Source organism: Miscanthus floridulus, chromosome 1, assembly GCF_019320115.1.
Source record: "Miscanthus floridulus cultivar M001 chromosome 1, ASM1932011v1, whole genome shotgun sequence".
NCBI classification, from domain to species: domain Eukaryota; kingdom Viridiplantae; phylum Streptophyta; class Magnoliopsida; order Poales; family Poaceae; genus Miscanthus; species Miscanthus floridulus.
Window position 1 is genome coordinate 46721508 of NC_089580.1, and position 21052 is coordinate 46742559.

Consider the following 21052-nt stretch of genomic DNA (forward strand, 5'->3'; position numbering starts at 1 on the left):
TCTGCATCTACAACTATATGAGGCCAAATCTTTCCATTTAGGTTTCTTCTGGGACTTAGTTTGGGTAGCACATATAATTGCTAGCACAATTTCTCCACCTCTGAGCAGGCAGAGATGGTGGTGACAGCAAAAGTTAAAAAAAAAGAACACTTTCCAAGAACATAGTGGACCTGTAAACTTACCAATCCTTCACCAAAATCACCAACCAGAATCTTGAAGAAATACTTGTCCTCCTCATCCTTGTGATTCGAACAGAAATATGCATGCTTCTTCCTGCTTCTCTTACCCGGCTTTCTCATCTTTACCACGCCTCGCAAAAAAAAAGAGAGAGATAAAAGTTCATGAGTGATCTTTGATCATTTTGGGAAGCCCAAGCAACGTAAGAAATATGGAGACACATACCTGCTGGTTAATTGTTGATGCCAAGCCCAAGCTTGATGATAGCACGCGTCTGTCAACCGTAGTAATTAGTAAAAACTGACCAGCCTTGAATCATGTACCTGATGGAAGAATGGAGACGCCAAGGGGAGTTTATGTCTCTTTTAGAAGTTGTGGAACCGAGCGAGCCCCGAAATAATGGCTGCTACTGCTCTCGTGTATGAACTCCCAAGTCCCAACTCCCGGTTGTTTTAACTCGCAAAGGGGTAATGCTCTGCGTTCACATCGTCTCAACTCTCAAGGGGTGCATTAGGTACAGCCTTGAGTCTTGGCACATGAGATAGTGGCAAGCAATTAATGCATCGCCATTATTAGAGATACGTACTAGTACTCCACTAATCATCGAGACCATTCGCAATTCAAGCGTCGCCATTCTAACAGCATATATGGAGCTAGCATTGAAGCACATTGATCGACGGTACTGCATCTTTTGATCACCGGTATTGTTGCACGTACTTCCTCCGTACTAAAAAAAAAATAAAGTCATTTTGAACAGCGACATGGTCTCCAAAGCATAACTCTAACTATTATTTTTATAAAGATATTTATCAAAAAGTGATAGATGTAAATTTTTGTGAAAATATTTTTCAAGACAAATCTATACATATGGTTTTCACATTTTCAAACTCAACAACTTAAAAGTTATTCATGATTTATATTCCCAATGTTGGACTCAAACCTTATCTAAAACGACTTCATTTTTTAGTATGGATGGAGTATTCTTTTTCCCCTTTCATCCATCCGAGGATTCTGGAGGAACCATGCATCATGGCATTTTCTAAGCCCATATTCACAATGTTCTGGTGTACTCTCTCCATACTAAAAAATAAAGTCGTTTTGGACAGCGACACGGTCTCCAAAGTATTACTTTGACTCCTTATTTTATAAAAATATTTATCAAAAAGTGATATATGTATATTTTTATGAAAATATTTTTTAAGACAAATCTATTTATATGGCTTTCACATTTCCAAATTCAACAACTTAAAATGTATTCATGATTTATATTCCCAATGTTTGACCCAAGTCTTGTCCAAAACGATTTTATTTTTAAGTACGGAGGGAGTATTCTCTAATTTTTAGAGTGCCAGGATCTCTTTTTTTACAGTACGGAGACCAAACATGTTGGAGTAAACGATCCAATTCCATTTCGACGGTCGTTCACCCGTTTTCAATCAGGCGATCCAACCGAACGAGTCCACCACGGTCCCATGCGCACACGTTGCTCCTTTCCTTTTTGTGTCACATGTTGCTCTTTGCCTCGCACGCTAACCGCAGGTGCGTCCATCTTTCTTCTTTTTTATTTTCTACTTTTTTCCTTTACCTTTTTTTTTTTTTCTATTTTTTCTCTCTTTCACTTTTCTCTTCTTCCAATCTAATTGAATTTTATGGGGAACGAGCCGTAGCTCGAGTGGCAACGCTGCAGGTGGTACAGCGGCCGGTCGTGGGTTCAAGCTCTGCTCGACTCACGATCTCCACCGGGATTTTTCCCCATTTTTAACAGGTGTAGCCTCTCTCGTGTGGAGCTACAAAGGGATAGCGGCGCGTCCGTCGCCTACGGAGCCTTGGTTGGTTTCGGTGATCTCCTCAAGGACGCAATCTTGGAATCTAGGTGTAGTTGTAGGATTTGTTTGTGTACATGAGGGGTGAGTGTGGTGTGTGTGAGTGTGTGTGGTGTCGGTGTGTGTCTGTTCATGAACAGATACTACAGTTGTACCTAGATGAGAGGCCCAAAAAATTGAATTTTATGATCACAAATCTACAAAAGTTATAATGAGAAATTTGTGATGATAATTTATCACGTAAAAGTTATATACATAAGTTGTGAGTACAAGTTGTGATGATAAGTCGTTCTATGTATAAAATGTTATGCACATAATTTATTTGTATAACTTGTAACTTTCCAGCAATGAAAAGTTATGAAAATATTTGTTTCCTTTTATTTTTTATTTCTACTTTTTTCCTTGCCTTTTTTACATTAATTAATCTATCTATTTTACATGATTGTATATGATTCATATACTAGTTGTACACATAATATAATGTTGTGCACCATTTTTTCTTTTTCACTATTTTCTCTCTCTTTTTTCACTTTTTCTCTTCTTCCGTTCTCATTGAATCTTATGACCACAAATCTGTAATGTGTAATGTGTGCATGAGACGAGTTCTTTCTCACACAAAATGGTGTAATATCTGTGCACGTTCAATCTCTCTGCAAAACATAATTTAATCCGCAAATCTCTTGTGCTTGCAGAGAAAAGATTATGGGACCGAAGCTGAATGCGCTCAAGTTAACTTTTAGTGATTTGGAGAAATTTCATATCTTTCACAAGCAAGGTCATGTCTTGACGTTGCAGTAGCTAATTGGTGAAATTTTTGTATTTTGGTCTCTTTTGAAAACAATTTTTAGAAAAATACCTACGCCAAAACATTTTCTGAAAATAGACCATTTTTAGGCGTCTTAGAACATGACGCCGAGATATGAGGCTCGGCGTCATGTCACTCGACGCTGAGGTATTGTCACGTCACGGACGACCGGGGTCGTCGTCGACACGGGGGCGTGTGGGTCCGAGACGTCGGCGTTGTGTCAGCCGACGCCAAGTGCCCAACCTCGGCGCGGCTGGACTGCGCGCCGAGCTACTGGCCCCATCCGGAGCATGGCCCAGGCGGCCCAACAAAGCACGGTGGCCCAGAAGCTCGGCGTTGGGTCACTTAACGTCGAGCCTCCAGACCTCGGCATGGCCCGACTCAACGCCGAGGTCTGGTCCCTTTAGGCCGCGCCGAGGCCCCTTCTTCTTCCTCCCTCCATTCTAAAACCGCCGGCCTCCTCTCTTTCTCTTCTCCCCCGCGCCGCCACCAAACCCTAGGCTCCAAAATCGACCCCCGGTGCCACGATCTCGGCTCCCAAAGCTTCCTTGAGGTAATGGTCTCTCTCATCCTCCAATCTATCCGCGTAGATGTGCTTACATTGTCCCTAATCATGTGGAATCATGGTTGTATGGTGTTTTGGTATATTTGTGTTTGCATTTGCAAAATGTATGGCTTAGGACGATTGAGTGCATTGTTGTTTAACTGTTTTATGTGCTGAACATGTTAGGTTAGTTTGGTTTTTAGTTATTTTGATCATTAGGGTTCTTTGTTTATTGTAGGTGTCATTAGGGTTAGTTATTTGTTGGTCATTAGGGTTAGTATGTATTTTATTTATTTGTTGGTCATTACATTTCATTTTTTTATGACTAGAAATGATTATATTGTTGGGGTTGAAAAAGGTGAAATAATATATTTTAGTTTCTACTTATTGGATTGAAACTCGCATGATATATTGATATGTGACACTACTTGTTGTGTGATGGCTGTAGATGGATAAATTAGTGAGGTTGCATCATGGAGGCCGTATTGTTAGGACAAGAGATGATAGTTTGGAATTTCTGGACATGTGTGAGGAGTTGTTGATTTTTTCTGAAACACCATCTTTGACCCAGTTAGTGGAGCGAGTGAAGGTTATGTTAGGCTAGAATGAAAGAGACGTGCATGTTCAGTTTGAAGGTGTCATAGATGTTGGGTCATCGAAGGGTCCTCGGATCAAGCGGTTGCTCAAAATTACAAGCGAGACTGAATGGAATGATTACAAGGCAGTTGTATTGGCCTCAGAAGTGCGATCTTTGGATTTAGTAGTAAGTAAGGAGTCCGGCTTAGGAAATGATAACTTCGAAGCATGGCCATCTTCCCCCGCTCACATAGGTTATGGTCCTTTGCCTGAAGAAGAAATACTTGTCACACAACTAGGCTACGGTGGAGATGAAAAAGAGAATCCGGTTGCCGATGGTGAGGGCAATCATGATAGTGATGAAGAGGATGATGATTATGTAATTGTTGATGCAGAAGAAGGTTTGGACGACGCTAGCGGAGACTTTTCTATTGAGGATGAGCTTAGCGATGAAGATGATCTTAGTGGTGAAGAAGACTTTGGTGATGCTAGGGCTACGAACCGTTTTGACATGGAGATAGCTGGAGATGATGAATCCTTCATAGAGGAGATAGCCGAAGACTCTGATGACGATCGCCCTATTGGTCATCTGAATTTTAGGGAAATAGAGATATTGTCTAGGGTCTTGCCTTGGAGAGATCCACTAGTTGGTGATTTCGAGGACCTTAGCCATGGTCATAGGGCAGTAGCTGATGGTGGGCCAAGTGATACAATTGTGCCTGATGTTAGTGGTTGCCTCATCATACGGAAGGGCATATTGTTTGGTACCATGGATGAGTTGAAATCATGGTTGCAAGAGTACTCCATTGTACACAACCGACCTTTTAGGGTCATCAATTCATTCAAGGAGAAGAGGTATACTGTTGCTTGTGAAGAACAACAGTGTGGTTGGATAGTATGTGCTAGGAAGACGAAGGCAGACAAATGGAAGATTACCTCAGTGAAGCAACCACATGTTTGTGCCACTGCTGAGGCAGAAGAGAACCATCTGCAGCTCAATTCTAGGTTCATTGCAAGGCAATTATGCCCCGTGGTGAAGCATATGCCAACCATTACGGTGTCTGCGTTGGTTGAGATCATCTTCCAACGGTACAATTACTATGTCAAGTATGGGAAAGCATGGAGGGCAAAGCAGCGTGCACTGAAAATAATATTTGGAAATTGGGAAGAAGCTTATGAGCGCCTCCCTGTAATATTGAATGCAATGAGGGTTGTAAATCCTGGGATGCACTTCGAGTATTTACCTAAGGAGGGTGAAACAAGGAATGGTAGCCAGGTATTTAGAAGGGCGTTTTGGGCGTTTGGGCAGAGCATCGAAGCATTCAAGCATTACAGGCCCGTCGTCTCAATTGACGGGACCTTTCTTACAGGGAAATTTGAAGGCACAATGCTTATTTGTATTGGGACAGATGCAGAAGACCAGCTTGTGCCATTGGCCTTTGCGATTGTTTGAAAGGAGGACACAGATAGTTGGTGTTGGTTTCTCAGGCTAGTAAGACAAGTGGTAATTGGTCTAGGACGTGATGTTTGTGTGATATCCGATAGGCATGCTGGCATTCTGAATGCCGTAGAACAATAGATTCCTGGTTATGGCCAAATACATCACCGGTGGTGCACCAGACACCTTGCTTAGAATCTTATAAGGCGTGATCACACAATGGACAACTTCAAATTATTTGAGGAGGTTTGCAGGCAGCAAGAGGTTCAATTATTCAAAGACAAGTTAGATGCCCTGAAGTTAGCCACAAATGTTGATGGCAGGCAATTCTTGAGCGAGTTGATGGCGTCGAAGGATAAGTGGTCACTTGCATATGACACGGGTGGTTGGAGATGGGGCTTCATGACTAGTAACATGGCAGAGATGTTCAACAGCCTTCTAAGAGGTTGTCGTGGTCTGCCTGTGACTGCTATTGCCTCATTCACCTTCTACAAGTTGAATTCTTGGTTCGTTTCGAGGAAGAAGCATGCGAGGTCTCTATGGATAGCAGGCAAAGCTTGGCCACTTTTAGCATCTCAGGAACTAGCTTTCTCAAAGAAAAAGTCTAAATGATAGAAGGGTTCATGTTTTGATATGATCAACCATGGATATGAGATTCTAGAGGGTGGTGGAACTAACATTGGTGGTGAAGACCGGGGTGCTCGAAAACATAAAGTAGTGATCAATGAGAACAAGTGTACATGTGGAAAACCGATCATATACCATAGGCCTTGCTCCCACATGATTACAGCCTGTCGCCTTAGACATGTTGACGCTGAGGGTCCTCCCCGTATGGCCGCGGAGTTCTCTTTGAGGAACCTAATGAGCACCTGGAATCCTCAGTTCGAGCCATTTCTTGATGAGAGTCAATGGCCTACTTATGATGGCCCCAAGTATGTGGCTGATCTTGGTTTACTCTGGAAGAGTAGAGGACCTAGGCGGCGGAAGCGGTTTAGGATGGACATGGATCGAGCCACAAAAGATAGATCAACCACGAGTAAGGTTGGGAGACATTTTGTAGAGGACACCCAAAAGAGTCGTTGCTCTGGTTGCCATAAGCCGGGCCACAATAAGAGAAAATGTCCTGAACTACTTAGACAACAGGTATCCACCAAGCTAGCTACTAGGGTCGGCGTGGGCCGACTCAACGCTGAGCCTCAGCCCAACACGTAAATGGCCGACCCAAACCCTAGGGTTGGCGTGGGCCGAATCATAAAAGAGAAAGAATAAAGTATTAAAGACAGAGGTCTTCTAAACCTTTGGTATATGTTGCAATCCTATTTGCATGATTCAAATGAAAAATCTTTCTCAACGATTCCTCTTCGACTAACACGAGTTATACTAATAAGAGTAGACATGCTATATTTATGTTTGTATGTTTGTTCCTGCAGGAAAAACCGAATGTTGGTTCGATTTCAATCCCCTATTTTTAGAGAGACTCAAATCTTTTTTTCAGTTTGGGAATCAACCATAGTACATGAAACTTAGAGGTAGGTAAACTGCAATTTATGAAATAGCGAATGCACAACGATTACACTCACATCAAAACTAACAATGGCATGTCACAAACTAAACCTAGCATGCCTTAGGGGATTGAAAGAAACAAGTGATACAGACATTGCAAAGGGTACACACTCACATGAAAACTAATAATGGCATGTTGCAAACTAAACCTAGCATGCCTTACGAGATTGAAAAGAACAACTCATACAAGCATTCCACATTCGGATTGACTAACAAAGGTTGATCCTAATAATGCTCCCACATATTGAACTGAGTTGCGCCTTCCCCATAGTATCCTCTAGTTGACAGAGGCGGTGGTGGTGGCGGTGGCGGTGGAGAAGGAGGCCCGTCCTTCTTATGGTGCGGGCACTCGCAGTACGGATTATTGCATAGTGCCTTCTCTGCATCATTGCTGTTGTCATCGTCCAACTTGTCCCTGTTACCACTTCTAGGGCCATACTCTAGGTCAAAGATGCGTCCCTGTAGATATGTGATGTACTGTTGATGGGGATAGATAGGAGGAGGGTCGACCCATCTAGTGAAGCCACAATTATCTGGACAGCTTGAATCCTGAAAACCCATCTACCAATAAGTACTACTAGAAACCAAATGCAAATCTAAAAAAGGAGAGAGTTCAAAGGCAATACAAATCCTCGTGGGCATCTGAAGAAACGACGGCCTCCACCGTCATAGTCGTTGTACATCTGCACAGCGCAATCCAAACCGTGGTGGCATTTTGGCCAATCTTCAATGCGCTTCTCGTATGATCTAAGAGGTCTCTCACGGGTGAAGTCACTCTTCCTCTCCAAAGGAAATTCCTCTATTGGTTCTTCAAAAGAATCAGGACCCAGAGAACTCTCCCACACAATCGGAGGTCCCTTCCTCACCCCCTTTCCTCTCCCTCTGCCGAAACCCTTTCCACTCAAGAAACCTCCGCTCGACATTTGCTAAAACTAAACCAGAAAACAAGTTGTGTGGATATGGAGCAAGACATGGAGCACTATATATAGAGATGAAGGCAGGTTCACCATGAATGCTACTTAACAAAAAACATGTGTGCGTACTCATTTATTGAATCTGCAAAGGCTAGATGCTTCATCTGAAAAGCCTACAACCATGACTGGTCATTTCATCTGAAAAGGCTACACCTATGTTTTGTCACTTCATCTAAATGCAATACATCACTCTGATATTAATTCATTGCGTATACAGATACAACAGTAAACGAATCTAGGCTTTTCAGTGAGTTCTCAAATAGACTTGTAGCCCTTTCAGTGACTGCAACAGTACTTGTAGCCCTTTCAGTGACTGCAACAACACAAGTAGTCTTTTCAGTGATACAAACAGTACCACTATAGTCTTAGGATAGTTAACGAAGTACAGGGCATAAGACCATCTGAAATAAAATCATAGTGCATTACAACATAATAAAAAAAGTCCAGGAAATAAGTTCATCTGAAATAAAAGCAGAGTGCATTACAACATAGTAAAAAAAGTCCAGGGCTACACGACATCGCTCGTGAATGAACCAAATACCTACTGAGTGCAACTAGGCCACTTTCCCTTCCTCTCGGCATCGGGATTCTCCTCCATCGCTGCCTTCGCTCAGCGCACACGCTCAAGCTTCTTCTCCCTCTCCGCCCTGTACGCAGCAACACGCCTCCTTTCCTTCTCTTCCTTATGCTCCTTTTCTATAGCCTCCAGTCTGCGTCTCTGCTCAAACCTCTCCTTAACCTCCGCATCCCACTCCTTCAGGCCTTCTAGACGCTGCTTGTCCAACTCCTTGATCTCAGTGTCAATCCACTGCTCAAAGTCACACAGTGGTGGAACGGTCTGCAAGAAAAACAAATTATTACAAAACAAATAAATAAGCAATACTTAATATCACAAGAAAATTAATTAACACAATAAAAATTCCTCATAAACGATGCACGGCGTTGTTGCTTTGTAGGTTCCCATGCATAATTGGGACACATCCAGTACCTCTGTCTATATGTTTCCTCATCTTCAGAGATGTCTACCTTGCAAGGATCACCACAAAAGCACATTGGTCGAGGAACACCTTCAGGGAGAGGCTTTAGGTCGTAGGGATTTGCCCTCTGGCGACCATAGCTACAATTAAAAGAATTTAGTCATATTAACGGAGAACCAAACCTAAACCTAGGGTTTTCTATTTGTTGCACATTGGGATTACCTTGGAATACGAGCTTTACCACGCCTTGGCATCCTAATATTACGTAGAAAAAAAATCAATCCAAAGTACCTTGCAACGAATGTAAAGGTACTAACACTAAATCACCATACCTCCCAAATAAGCTTTTCATTACAAACCCTAAACAAATTTGAATCCCAACAAACACAAAATTTAACTTAATGATTATAAACCATAACATATACAACAACAACAACAGCAACAACCATACATTTGGATCATTCAATCATTTGAACCACCATACATTGCACGAATGACATGAACATGAACCAAACCTATAATGCCAAGTTCAAAAACAAACGAATCTAAATGGATGAATTGAAAGAGGGGAAAGAGGAGTACCTTGGCAAAACGTCTTGGTCATAAAAAATTGAAATGTAATGACCAACAAATAAATAAAATACATACTAACCCTAATGACCAACAAATAACTAACCCTACTGACACCTACAATAAACAAAGAACCCTAATGACCAAAATAACTAGAAACCAAACTAACCTAACATGTTCAGCACATAAAACAGTTAAACAACAATGCACTCAATCATCCTAAGCCATACATTTTGCAAATGCAAACACAAATATACCAAAACACCATACAACCATGATTCCACATGATTAGGGACAATGTAAGCACATCTACGCGGATAGATTGGAGGAGGGGAGGGACCATTACCTCGAGAAAGCTTCGGGAGACAAGATCCAGGCACCTAGAGTCGCATTTGGGGGTTAGAGTTTCGTGGGGGCCGTGGGGGATTTGGGAGCCGGCGGTCTTCAGAATTTGGGAGCCGTGGGGGAATGGAGGAGGGGAGGGAAGAAGAAGAAGGGGGCCTCGGCCTAAAGGGACCAGACCTCGGCGTTGAGTCGGGCCACGCCGAGGTCTGGAGGCTTGGCGTTAAGTGACCCAACGCCGAGCTTCTGGGCCACCGTGCTTTGTTGGGCCGCCTGGGCCGCGCTCCGGATGGGGCCAGTAGCTCGGCGCGCAGTCCAGCCGCGCCGAGGTTGGGCACTTGGCGTCGGCTGACACGACGCCGACGTCTCGGACCCACGCGCCCCTGTGTCGATGACGACCCCGGTCGTCCGTGATGTGGCAATACCTCGGCGTCGAGTGACACGACGCCGAGCCTCATATCTCGGCGTCATGTTCTAAGACGCCTAAAAATGGTCTATTTTCAGAAAATGTTTTGGCGTAGGTATTTTTCTAAAAATTGTTTTCAAAAGAGACCAAAATATAAAAATTTCACTAGCTAATTGCATCAAAGCAGAAAGAAAAACATAGATGGATTACAAGTGAAACAGTCTGAACTTAAGAAGAACATGATCAGGGGATGGACAAGCCATGGATATCAGCGGGGTAAGCTAGACACTCAAACCTAAAATCACTGTTACCACCATATTACAAAAGTGCACAAATGATATGCACATTCATCGTGTGCTTCATATTTTCAAGTAGCTCAAAGAGGCAGAGATCTCCCAGCTGCAACTTGTTCTCACGAGCAAACTGATTCCACCCTTTCACAAGCCTTTTGGTTCTGCGTTTATTCTGAACTACACACCACACTTCCCAACTCTTGCCACAGCATTGAAGCATCAGTGTTTGGTCCTCAAATGGTAGATATACATCAGCATATACTCTTGGTATGTCCTGATTGCAGTAGGAAAGTGTCAAAGTCCACTGAAAATAGCTCAAGCTGCAAGTACTTGCATCAAGATTGTAAATTTCTTCAAGGCAATTTGTTTAGAGCCAGTAGTACTTCAAAGATTAAAAAATTCAATCTTAAAAAATATTTAATTCTACTTGGTTTTCTGACTTTATTCAATGTGATATTGACCTGGCCAAGAAAAAAATGGGAGACAGATTATGTGGTTTAATTTTGCTTGTAAGGGATTTGCTGGGCTGTGGCTAAGTGGAAAAAAGATAGTGATTGCTAAAAGGTCTCAGTTCTCATCCCACTGTTTCAGTTCCCCTATCCCTGTTTCTGAAGTTGTAGCTCGCTCCCTCATAAAGCTGGGAAATGCCTGTTCTTCAACAACATACTTTCAAAATGAAACATAATTGCAATAGAAGACCAATCCAAGAACAAAGTTTCCAAGCTCACCATAGCCATTTTTCCATGAATATTGCTCTTGGTTATGATGCATCCATAGATGGGAATTGTAGAACTATTAGCTCGGACTCTCTCTTTCAGTTTCTTCATCTGCACACAGGTGAGACGGGTTTCCCGTGGGAGGATGTAACCTTGACAATGTAATTTCTGATCTTCTGGATATATAGAGTTTCCTACACAGAAAAAGTGAAAGAAATGTGAAGTCAATAAGTCATGATCAGTAATGTAAAATCCTACTCAAGTTGGTTCAACATGGTGACTCATAACCTGATGTGTCGGATGGGGAGGTTGATGAACTGGGTTGACATTCATATTTCCCTCCCTTTGCTTCCATGCTTCCCTTTTACTTCCAGGGGATTTCACGGGAAGCCCTTCCCTTCTTTCTCTCCCACGGATATGATTTCTCTTGACACGGCATGGCGACATTTTCTCGCAACAACTAAGATCAAATATCGAAACCTTGAATCGAGAAGTCCCATTGTACTTGAATACCAATAAGTCCCCCATGTTCAAGTCATGGGCAGTAACAAACTCCTTCCATCCCGTTTGAAGGACTACTTTGCCCAAATTCTTGGCTACTTCAACATCAAAAGTGTATCCACAGCGCGATTCTAGCTTAACACTGTTTGCTATTAGCCCTCTGAAATGTTGCTCGAATTTATCAGGTATGACCTGCAGCAATATCCTCAAGAAGTTGGCTGATAGTGCAACGATTTCCATTTCAGACGTCATAACAAATAAGGAGTAGTTTTAGTACTTAGTTTGTCCTTCTAAGGACCAAGTTTATCTCTAGGAACTCTTAAACTATATTAATACGTTAACATATTAAAGAATCAATAAACATACTCAGGTTACACAAGTATTCATCACAAATGAAAAATATTCAGCATATATAGCTTCAGAACAATTATATGGCACATGTATCTTGGGTTTCAAGTTCTATCACCAAGTGTCCAGGTCTGGCTAAATCTGCATCTATAAGAGCCCAAATCCTTGTATTCAGGTTTCTTCTGGGACTTGGTTTTGGAGCAAATATAATGAACAGAGACGGGAGATGATGTAATTGCTAACAGAATACCTCCACCTCTGAGAAGGCAGAAGTTAAAAAAGAACACCGCCTCCCAAGAACAAAGTGGACTTGTAAACTTACCAATCGTTCACGAAAATCACCAACCAAAATCTTGAAGAAATACTTGTCCTCGTCATCATTGTGATTCGAACAGAAATCTGCATTCCTCTCCCTGCTACTCTTACCAGGCTTTCTCATCTTCACCACACCTATATCAAAGACAGGACATGCCAGAACAGAACGTAGGAAGTTGAAGAAGTACTAGATATAGAACGGTACTTAATAATCGCAATGATAAAAGAAAAACTAGAGATAAAGTTCATGAATGAATGATAATCTTGGGAAGAAATATGGAGCACGGTGTACCTGCAGGTTGTTGATGATGATGACAAGCCCAAGCTTGATGATCCATAACACGACGAGCCTGTCAGGCGTCAGAGACTGACCAAGCCTTGAATCACCTCACCTGATGGAAGAATGGAGACGCCAAGAGGCAGGGACAATTAAACTCAGTAAATATATTTGCCGTGTCTAAATCTCTGCCCTTTCTTCTCATTATGTATATGGAAAAAGTCTACTTAACACCCCACCTTTCATACTTGGTCTACTTCACCCCCCAACTATGAAACCGTCTGTTTTACCTCCTGAACTTTCTAAAACCGTCTATTTTACCCCCTGGGCGGTTTTCAGCGGCGGTTGCTACAGTGGTTTTGCTACAGTGACGGTGGTTTCGAATTTTCTTTTTTTTTTTATTTATTTTCGTTGAATTTTTGAAAAATCATAAAATAAAAAATCTAATTTTATTAGACTCCACATGAGTAGATCTACACAGTGAATATATAATACGGTATGCTTTAGTACAGATTTTTTTTTAGCTTTAGATTAATTGAAAAATCATAGTAAAACCGCTGTCAAAAACCGCCCGGGGGATAAAATAGACGGTTTTGGAAAGTTCAGGGGGTAAAACAGACGGTTTCATAGTTGTGGGGTGAAGTAGACAAGTATGAAAGGTGGGAGATTAAGTAGACTTTTTCCTTATGTATATTATTATAGTATTAATAAAGCATGAGTAGTGGTGATACTACACGTTCCATCTTCTAGCATTAGGCTCTATCATTGACACGACACACGAGTAAATGTAATGATAGCACTAGGCTATGTCATTAACATATCTTTAACACGAATTTGGAGTAGGAACTCTAAACATGGGAGTATCTTACAGAGGAAGCCGCCGCCGCCCGTACCCCGTCGGCGGGCCGGTCGTATGACTCCGACTCCGAGCTGCGTGCCTCTGCTGTCCCCCGCAACTCTCTCTTCCCCCGGTTCCCCAATTCAACCTTCTCTGTTCTCTCGGATCTAACCCTTGCGACCCAACTCAACTCAATTCACGACTGGCCCAATGCCCCGACTCACTCTCCCACCGGCAAATGCACCTTGCAGAGGCTGATCTTGGCACCCCTGAGCTTGCCGCTAGTTACGGCAGCGACTTAGCGGGCACCGTGTTGAAATTAATCTTATCATCGCAGGATCTTAAACCTAGTATAAACATGATCACTAACTCAACTTAGTGTGGAAATTAGATTTTAGATACTGACCAAAGCACGTAGATGGCATCTGATGTAGCGGGGTTGATGCAGATGAAGTAGTCGTGCTTCCAAACCCCTCTCAGCGAGTCGAGCTTGTAAACCCCTCACAACGTATAATAGATCGGTTTGATAGATTTAGGTGTCAAGAGAATTAGGCTAATTCTGAATTCAGCTTTGGTCTTATTGTTTATATATACAAATACAAATGGTGAGGTGGGAGGGACTCCAGATAACACACTGCAGCGCCGGCGTGGGGCCAGGCAGGGAGCGCAACGGAGCTAGCGAAAAAAAAACAGTAATGCTCCGATTAAGACGACGGACGTTTCACTCCGCTCTCTCCTGCACTCACTTCCTCGCTTCCTCCTCCTTCCTTCCGTGCTCGCGCCCCGCGCCTACCCTGACGCGTGGCCATGGCTGCCTCCCTGACCGGCGGCGGCGCGCTCCCCCACCCCGGCGTCGTCATCCCCCATTCCGACGGCCACTTCCCCCACCACGGCGGCGCCCCTCCCCCACCTCGACATCCTCACCCACCGGGAGCGCCCAATGCCCGCGGATCTGGTGGCCCTCTCCCCGACCCTGGCGAGATCCATGGAGCACGAGCAAGATCCATGGAGGTGGTGCGGCGTTGTTGTAGGGAAGTGGGCGGCTCTGCCCCACCCCGGCGTAGCGCCCTCCCTCCCCTAATGGCACCCCCTCTCACACCCGGTCGACCGAGCTCCCCTCCCCTATATTGCATATGTATATTTTAAATGTTTCAGATGTATGTTGCATTTGTTTCATATAGTTGTTGCAAAAATAGATCGGGGGATGTTGCACATGTTGCGAATGTTGCAATTGTTTTAGAGGCATGTTACAAGTGTATGTTTTGAGCGTTCCAGTTGTTTCAGAGGTATGTTTCATCTGTGTTTTCCGGACGCATGTTGCAAGAGTGTTGATCTGGATGTTGCATATGTTTCAATCATATGTTGCATGTGTTTTATTTAGATGTTTGCGTATGATTGCAATGGTTTTCAATTGTTTCATAAGCATGTTTTAAGTGTTTCAACTGCCTTCAGACATATGTTGCAACTGTTGTATTTGGATGTTTTAAAAGTAGATCGGGTATTACACCTCTCCTCCCTACCTTCTGCTCCAATGTCTCTACCGGCGCTGGCAGGGCATCCATACGACGTCGTGGTTGGGTACTTCCGGATCGGAGACGCCGCGTGCCCTTCCCCTCTTGTCGCTCGGGTGGACGGACCCTGCGTGGAGTGAAACGGAGTGTAGTGTGCGGGCATCCAGACGTGGGCGTCCGTCTGGACGTTTGGGTGCTAGCACTTCTGCAAAAAAAGCTACGGCACCGTGCGTTGCGCCGGCAAGCGATGGAGCCAACACGGCACCACCTGCGCGAGGCTGGTAGATAGAGCTGGGACATGGGCTAGCGTGCCATTTGAGGATGGGTCGTGGCATGGTCTTTTGACAAGACCCGAGCACGGTACGACACGAAATATTATGGGCCGTGCGAGCACGACACGAAATATTTTGGGACGTGCCTAGGATCTCGGCACGACGGGCTATACGGCACGGCCCGCATTTTGGGCCGTGCTTGGGCCTACACGGCACGTAGCATGTAAGCATGACTTCAGCTCGTCTCCAAGTTTATGCCTTTTGTCTTTCGTAATATACTAGGTAGCGTGCCCGTGCGTTGCTACGGGACAACTAAAAAGTACACGGATCGCACGATAAGATATGCTAAATTTCTAGACTTCATCAAAATATTTGATCTTTGATGTTATGTCTGCTGGGCACCACCAAAACAAAACTGTCGACGAAGTCACAGCTCAAGCTCCAAGGGGAAAGATCCATACAAACCAAATGATCAAGATGTTCAATACTTCAATGTGCATATTCTAGGTGGTGCCGAGAGAATTACATATTCTCATGAAACACTATAATATACTTGATCTTAGCAACATGTTGTTTTGAGCCACATTTTAGATGTATGACCACCAATTTTACATGAAAGTATCAACGCAAGCTTGCTTGAAGAAAGGACACTAAACACATAATACAAGCACGGAGTCACATTCTAGAGAATTCACAACATCTTTCTCCAATTACAATTCTTATTTAAATGTGTCAAAATTCTCAAACACCAAATGTTCTGATTCCAAATCACTTCCTTTTACTCCGGCGATTAAGATCCTGAATGGCCATGCCGGCAAGGCCAATTTGTCCAGCGCTCCGCCTGTGTGCCGGTCGTGGCGCCATTGCGGCGCCGGCACCGGCGCCCTCCATGCTCTTGGCAGCATCACCAGAGCCTTTACTCGTTTACTTTAAAATGATGAAGCTCATCGTTCATATGAAAATAATCATGGGCTCATAGACAGGATTTGATCATAATCTCCATCGCTGTGTTGCTTCCTCCAGTCTAGCACCAAAACGCATATTCTTCTCTGCCAGTTGTTCTGATTCTTGCTCCGAATCACGACGATAGTAGTTGGCCTTCCCATCATTGACCATTAGTTGTTGCACAATCTACAAAATAGATAAGGGCTAATAGGTCTATTTGCATTTTTCTAACATAAATTAGCACAATACTATACTGTTCATGAACAAGAATGTAGATGTAATCTTCAGGTGCTCCCTAAAAAAAACAAAGTATATGATATTGATTTGGTTCCATGTGTTGCTTCCTCCAGTTGAGCACCAAAACGTATATTCTTCTCTGCCAGTTGTTCTGATTCTTGCTCCGAATCACGACGATAGTAGTTGGCCTTCCCATCATTGACCATTAGTTGTTGCACAATCTACAAAATAGATAAAGGGCTAATAGGTTTATTTGCATTTTTCTAACATAAATTAGCACAATACTATACTGTTCATGAACAAGAATGTAGATGTAATCTTCAGATGCTCCCTAAAAAAACAAAGTATATGATATTGATTTGGTTCCATGGTAGCATGACAGGAATAAAAAAATGAGTCCCTTTGCTTGGCAATGCAACAGATCCATCTAGCAAACATGTTGTGCTGCAAAAGAGAAAAAAAATCTTAATGCAGTTCAAATTACACGTCAAACCGGGAAAAAAGACTACTAATACAACATCAATCAATCAAAAAATAAGAGGCAAAAAGAGAGAGAAATCAAGAAGTGCTCAAACTCTGATGTCAGCGTGCTAAATTTCACGAAGTTAATCTCTGTAATGTAGATATGTACAGACCAAAAGTGAAGGTACTAAACCATCATTTTGTAAGATGGGGCTGAAATTATTTCCAGTCACACCAAGCTCTTTGGGTGTTCCAACAGACTGTACATAATAGAAACTTAAACTGTGCACTGAAAATTGGGAGCAACTGAGAGGAAACAATTGTAGCTCTTCAGTACAAGAAAAGAGAAACAAAAAAAAGAATGTACTGCTTCACAAACCAACTGTCAAAATTAGAGCACATCTTTCTATATCAGCACACCCATTCTATCTGAAACTAAAACCAGAAGTTGCACTCTTGGGAGAAGTTGCACATGTAGAGTATTAGTACTTATGCAAGACACTGGCTAATGATAGCATTTTCTCTGGCTGTGTTTTTTCAGTGGTTTCACATAGTTTGAAGTTTGAAAATTAAATATTTCTGAAATATTTAGAGTGCGAATTGAGAAATAAACAACTCATGTATTGCTCAGGATGGATGGCTAAACCATTAGCACTAAATCCAAAGAATTGCAAGAGATAACTACTGCTGCCATCACCATGACACTGTACTGTCAAAATTAGTGCACAGCTTTCTATCTCAGCACGCCCATCCAATCTGAACTAAAACAAGAAGTTGCACTCTTGGGAGAAGTTGCACATTCAGTATTAGTACTTATGCAAGACACTGGCTAATGATTGCATTTTCTCTGGCTCTGTTGTTTCAGTGGTTTCATGTGCTTTGAAAATTGATTCAGAAATATTTAGGATACAAATTGAGAAAATTATAAGAGAAATAAGAGAAGTGAAGAAAAGAAAAATTACACAACTCACTAGTTAGCGTGTTGCTCAAGATGGATGGATGAACCATTAGCACCAAATCCAAAGAATTGCAAGATATATGCAACTGCCGCTTACGCTTGCCATGACACTGTTAGGCCACAATTTGGCTTCCCATCGCCATTCAAGTATGTGTTTGGGCCACAGGTCAAGAATTTGAATCGCATGAGTCAATCATGAAGCGTCAGATGGAGAATTTGTGGGCAATTACGATGACATGATCATCATCTTGTTAAACAAAGCTCCAATGTAGGAGATAAAGCGAAAAGTTGTAACAATGTATATGACAAATGCGATTAAGTCACCTAATCTTAGTTTCCAGAAAGCGATAGGATCTTCTTGTTTTCAGAAATACAAATCATGTCCATTGTAAAGTTTTTTAGCCTCCTCAGCCAAGACATGACATTCTTGGACAAGAGTAAAGTCTCCAAACAGTTTTGTACTTTTAAACATTGATTACTCTCATGTGCTTTAGCTTTTCTTTTTTAAAAAAAAATCTAGTTACTATCTCTGTCGGTACATCATGTTTACAAGACAACATTAGAACTTACTGCACAGCAGGTGACCATTCATGATATACAGTCCATCCTCATTTGCATTGATCCCAAATTTGAAATGGTCCGAAAAACATATAAAATCCAGAAAGATTGATGGTGCAGATAAGGTGATATTTTGCGGCATAGGCAGGAGCTATAAATATTAGCATTTGAATGTATTATAAGCATAACCTTTAGAAAATTCTTCAAGACTTCCCTCATTTTCCTCAATGGAGCCTTTCTGGTCCAGGAATCTTTTTATCCGGTAGCTGAAATGGTCCTTGAATTTGTCCAGCTTGGGGTCCAGGTCGTATATGGGACGATGGTTGACATCGCCTCTGGCGGTTGCCATAGTTTTATCTTGTTGCACGGTAGATGCAGTAGCGTTGCTCTTGACCTTGCAAAGTGCATTAAAGCCAGATTCAGAATTACACCAGCGATAGAAGCTACATGTGATGATGTAGTAAGGCTAATTACTTGCTGCAGCAACCACGGAATATAGCAGTTTATTGTAACTATTTATTATTATGTAATAAATGATGAGAATGGCAGAAGAAAACCAACCACCAAAATTTAAACAACTTTAATTGAAACCTGAGATCCGCTTGACTTGTTGCCATAAGAATGTATTTGAATCAGGGAAAAAGATCTGCATACCTTCTGCACTCCTGACCGGCGAGCATCGCACTGGACAAACAGCACACTCAGCCGCACATTGCCGCCACCCTGCGAAACCATTAAGGAAAAAATCAACCAACAAACATCAGTACAGGAAAAAGGGTACTGTAACTGTAACTCCAAAGCCCGTTAACCTGACTGACATCACACAAACAGACCAAGAGCTCTTTGCAGTCACTTGCTACTTTCACGGACCAGCCCGCCACATCTCACCAGAAAAGCTTTTGAACAGTTTGTTTATTGTGAAGAACCACTTCGATCTGTAATCGACAAATTTGTAAATACTTAACCATAGCAGGATAGGAGAAAGTCGGCATGAAAAAACAAGGAACTGATGTGCTATTTGACCTTAATGTCGTCATGCCCATAGACCTCAAACTGAGTGTCAGGTTTTCTAACCAGAGTAGCAGAGGTTAGTATCCACGTTTTCTTGCTCACATGATCAACCACTGTCCCTGAGCAACACATACGCCATCCATCTGTGCAAGAGTATTCAATTTATAATCATCATATAAATTTACTAAAATTTAAAACAAAGTCAGAGTAAAACTCTAAAGTCCCCCCTTCACTCTATACCATATTTGTGTAAATGCAATCAGCTTTTTCATGGTCAACATATAGCAATACTATGATTATTAATAACAACTGAATGCAAGAGCCCAGATAGCAAAAAATACCAGTAGTAGCAGCAAGGGTGACGATGGATCTGCGAACACCAAGCACTGATTCAAAGTTTTTCTGTTCATCTTCATTGAGGTTCACTACTCTTTCAGAAGAAGAAAAAAGATTGACGGAAACGGATGTTCAACGAACCTGCAGCTTCGCCTTTGCTTTTGATTTCCGCGCCGGTTGTTCTTCATCGCACCCGGGGGCGTCGGCGGCGTTGGGGTTGGGTGTAGGGTTGGCGCTGGGGGTGAAGGATCCGCTGTGAGTCGTCTCTCTTCCGAACACGGTTGGAAGTTTGCCTGGGACTTTGGACATCAGTGACCCCATCGCCGAACCTCACCGCAATCCCTGGCGGCGCCGTCCGATCAACAGGCGAGCGAGAGCACTACAGCGGCAGGAGCAAAGTCGTGAGGAAGACGGCGGGAGTAGCGGAGGCGTGGATGGGAAGGGGATGGGGATGGGCCGGGTACCGTGGGAAAGCGCGGATGGAGCAATCGATTCACAAGGGGAGGCGGCTGCTGCCTAGGCGTCATTGCCGGACGTAGGCCGCGGGACGGCGGCGGATCAGACCGGCGGGTGAATCACCGGCACCGCCGCCGCCGTCTACGGCAGGAACCCTAGGACGACCGGATCAAGTTCCCCAAGGAGCGAGCAACCGACATGGACGAGGAGGGCAGTGAGGAACATTGCGGACGCGGCGCACATCTGGAGGAGAAGCGGACTGAGCAACCGACATGGACGTGGAGAGGCTGCAGTATAGCACAACCGTGAAGGATCTGGGCAAGGCGGCCCGACGGCATCGTAAAGCGAGGCGCGGGGGAGAGTGATGGATGTGGGATCGACGCCCGGGGAAGCGAGCGATCGTGCGACGCCATCTATCACCGGGGTCGTCCTGCCTCGTGCGGGGGAGTGGAGACCGCGCGGGACCAGGCCCACCGTGCGGGCGGGGGAGCGAGGGAGCGCTCGCTGTATCGCACGGCACCGAGAGAGAGGCACGCCCAAAATAAATGTCGCATAAAAAATATCTTTTTAGTGGTAGAAAATTTTTAAAAAGTAATCAATTATGGAATCTATCTTCCATGCATGACACACGGCAATGTTGCACTCAAGAATTATGAAATCTACCTTCCATGCATGACCCATGGAAATGATCAATTATGAAAGGGTTAATTTGATCTATGTCATTATAATTTTACCGTTTCTAAAACACACCATTACTATTTAAGAAACTATGCCACTGTCATTATAACTTTACAGATGTTTGAGATACGCTATTATGTACGCT

The 21052-nt window shown here is 43.2% G+C and overlaps 2 protein-coding genes across 10 annotated transcripts; both read right to left on the minus strand.

Annotated features, from left to right (window-relative positions):
* Positions 1-10513: 10513 nt before the first annotated feature.
* On the minus strand, positions 10514-14470 carry LOC136456171 (putative B3 domain-containing protein Os03g0621600). The gene is made up of 6 exons (XM_066455959.1): positions 14308-14470; positions 12376-12503; positions 11589-11897; positions 11493-11547; positions 11217-11398; positions 10514-10762 (listed from the first exon to the last, which is right to left on the minus strand). The coding sequence occupies exons 1-6, from the start codon at positions 14468-14470 to the stop codon at positions 10514-10516; spliced, it is 1086 nt and encodes a 361-aa protein (XP_066312056.1).
* A 1313-nt stretch (positions 14471-15783) lies between these two features.
* On the minus strand, positions 15784-20708 carry LOC136510006 (uncharacterized). Of its 9 annotated transcripts, none has more exons than XM_066504715.1 (8): positions 20238-20706; positions 19915-20152; positions 19779-19839; positions 19450-19580; positions 19236-19361; positions 19081-19149; positions 18616-18820; positions 15791-16892 (listed from the first exon to the last, which is right to left on the minus strand). In XM_066504715.1, the coding sequence occupies exons 2-5, from the start codon at positions 20092-20094 to the stop codon at positions 19311-19313; spliced, it is 423 nt and encodes a 140-aa protein (XP_066360812.1). In that variant the 5' UTR covers positions 20095-20152; positions 20238-20706; the 3' UTR covers positions 15791-16892; positions 18616-18820; positions 19081-19149; positions 19236-19310. The 9 variants fall into 9 exon arrangements, 6 of the variants coding, with proteins under 6 accessions (XP_066360847.1, XP_066360877.1, XP_066360911.1 ...); XM_066504668.1 differs by having other exon boundaries at positions 15794-16669; XM_066504750.1 differs by having other exon boundaries at positions 15784-18820; positions 19260-19361; positions 20238-20708.
* Between the last annotated feature and the right edge of the window lie 344 nt (positions 20709-21052).

What these genes read in the sequence shown, in the direction of transcription:
- LOC136456171 (XM_066455959.1), bottom strand. Translation starts at nt 14,470, where the DNA reads ATGGATCTCGCCAGGGTCGGGGAGAGGGCCACCAGATCCGCGGGCATT. An exon ending in GGGGGAGCGCGCCGCCGCCG is followed by an intron (nt 12,504 to 14,307) that starts GTCAGGGAGGCA and finishes TCTTTGATATAG; the next exon opens with GTGTGGTGAAGATGAGAAAG. An exon ending in AAAGAAGGGAAGGGCTTCCC is followed by an intron (nt 11,548 to 11,588) that starts GTGAAATCCCCT and finishes ATGGAAGCAAAG; the next exon opens with GGAGGGAAATATGAATGTCA.
- LOC136510006 (XM_066504750.1), bottom strand. Translation starts at nt 20,094, where the DNA reads ATGGGGTCACTGATGTCCAAAGTCCCAGGCAAACTTCCAACCGTGTTC. An exon ending in AAGCAAAGGCGAAGCTGCAG is followed by an intron (nt 19,840 to 19,914) that starts GTTCGTTGAACA and finishes GAAGATGAACAG; the next exon opens with AAAAACTTTGAATCAGTGCT. An exon ending in CACCCTTGCTGCTACTACTG is followed by an intron (nt 19,581 to 19,778) that starts GTATTTTTTGCT and finishes ACTCTTGCACAG; the next exon opens with ATGGATGGCGTATGTGTTGC.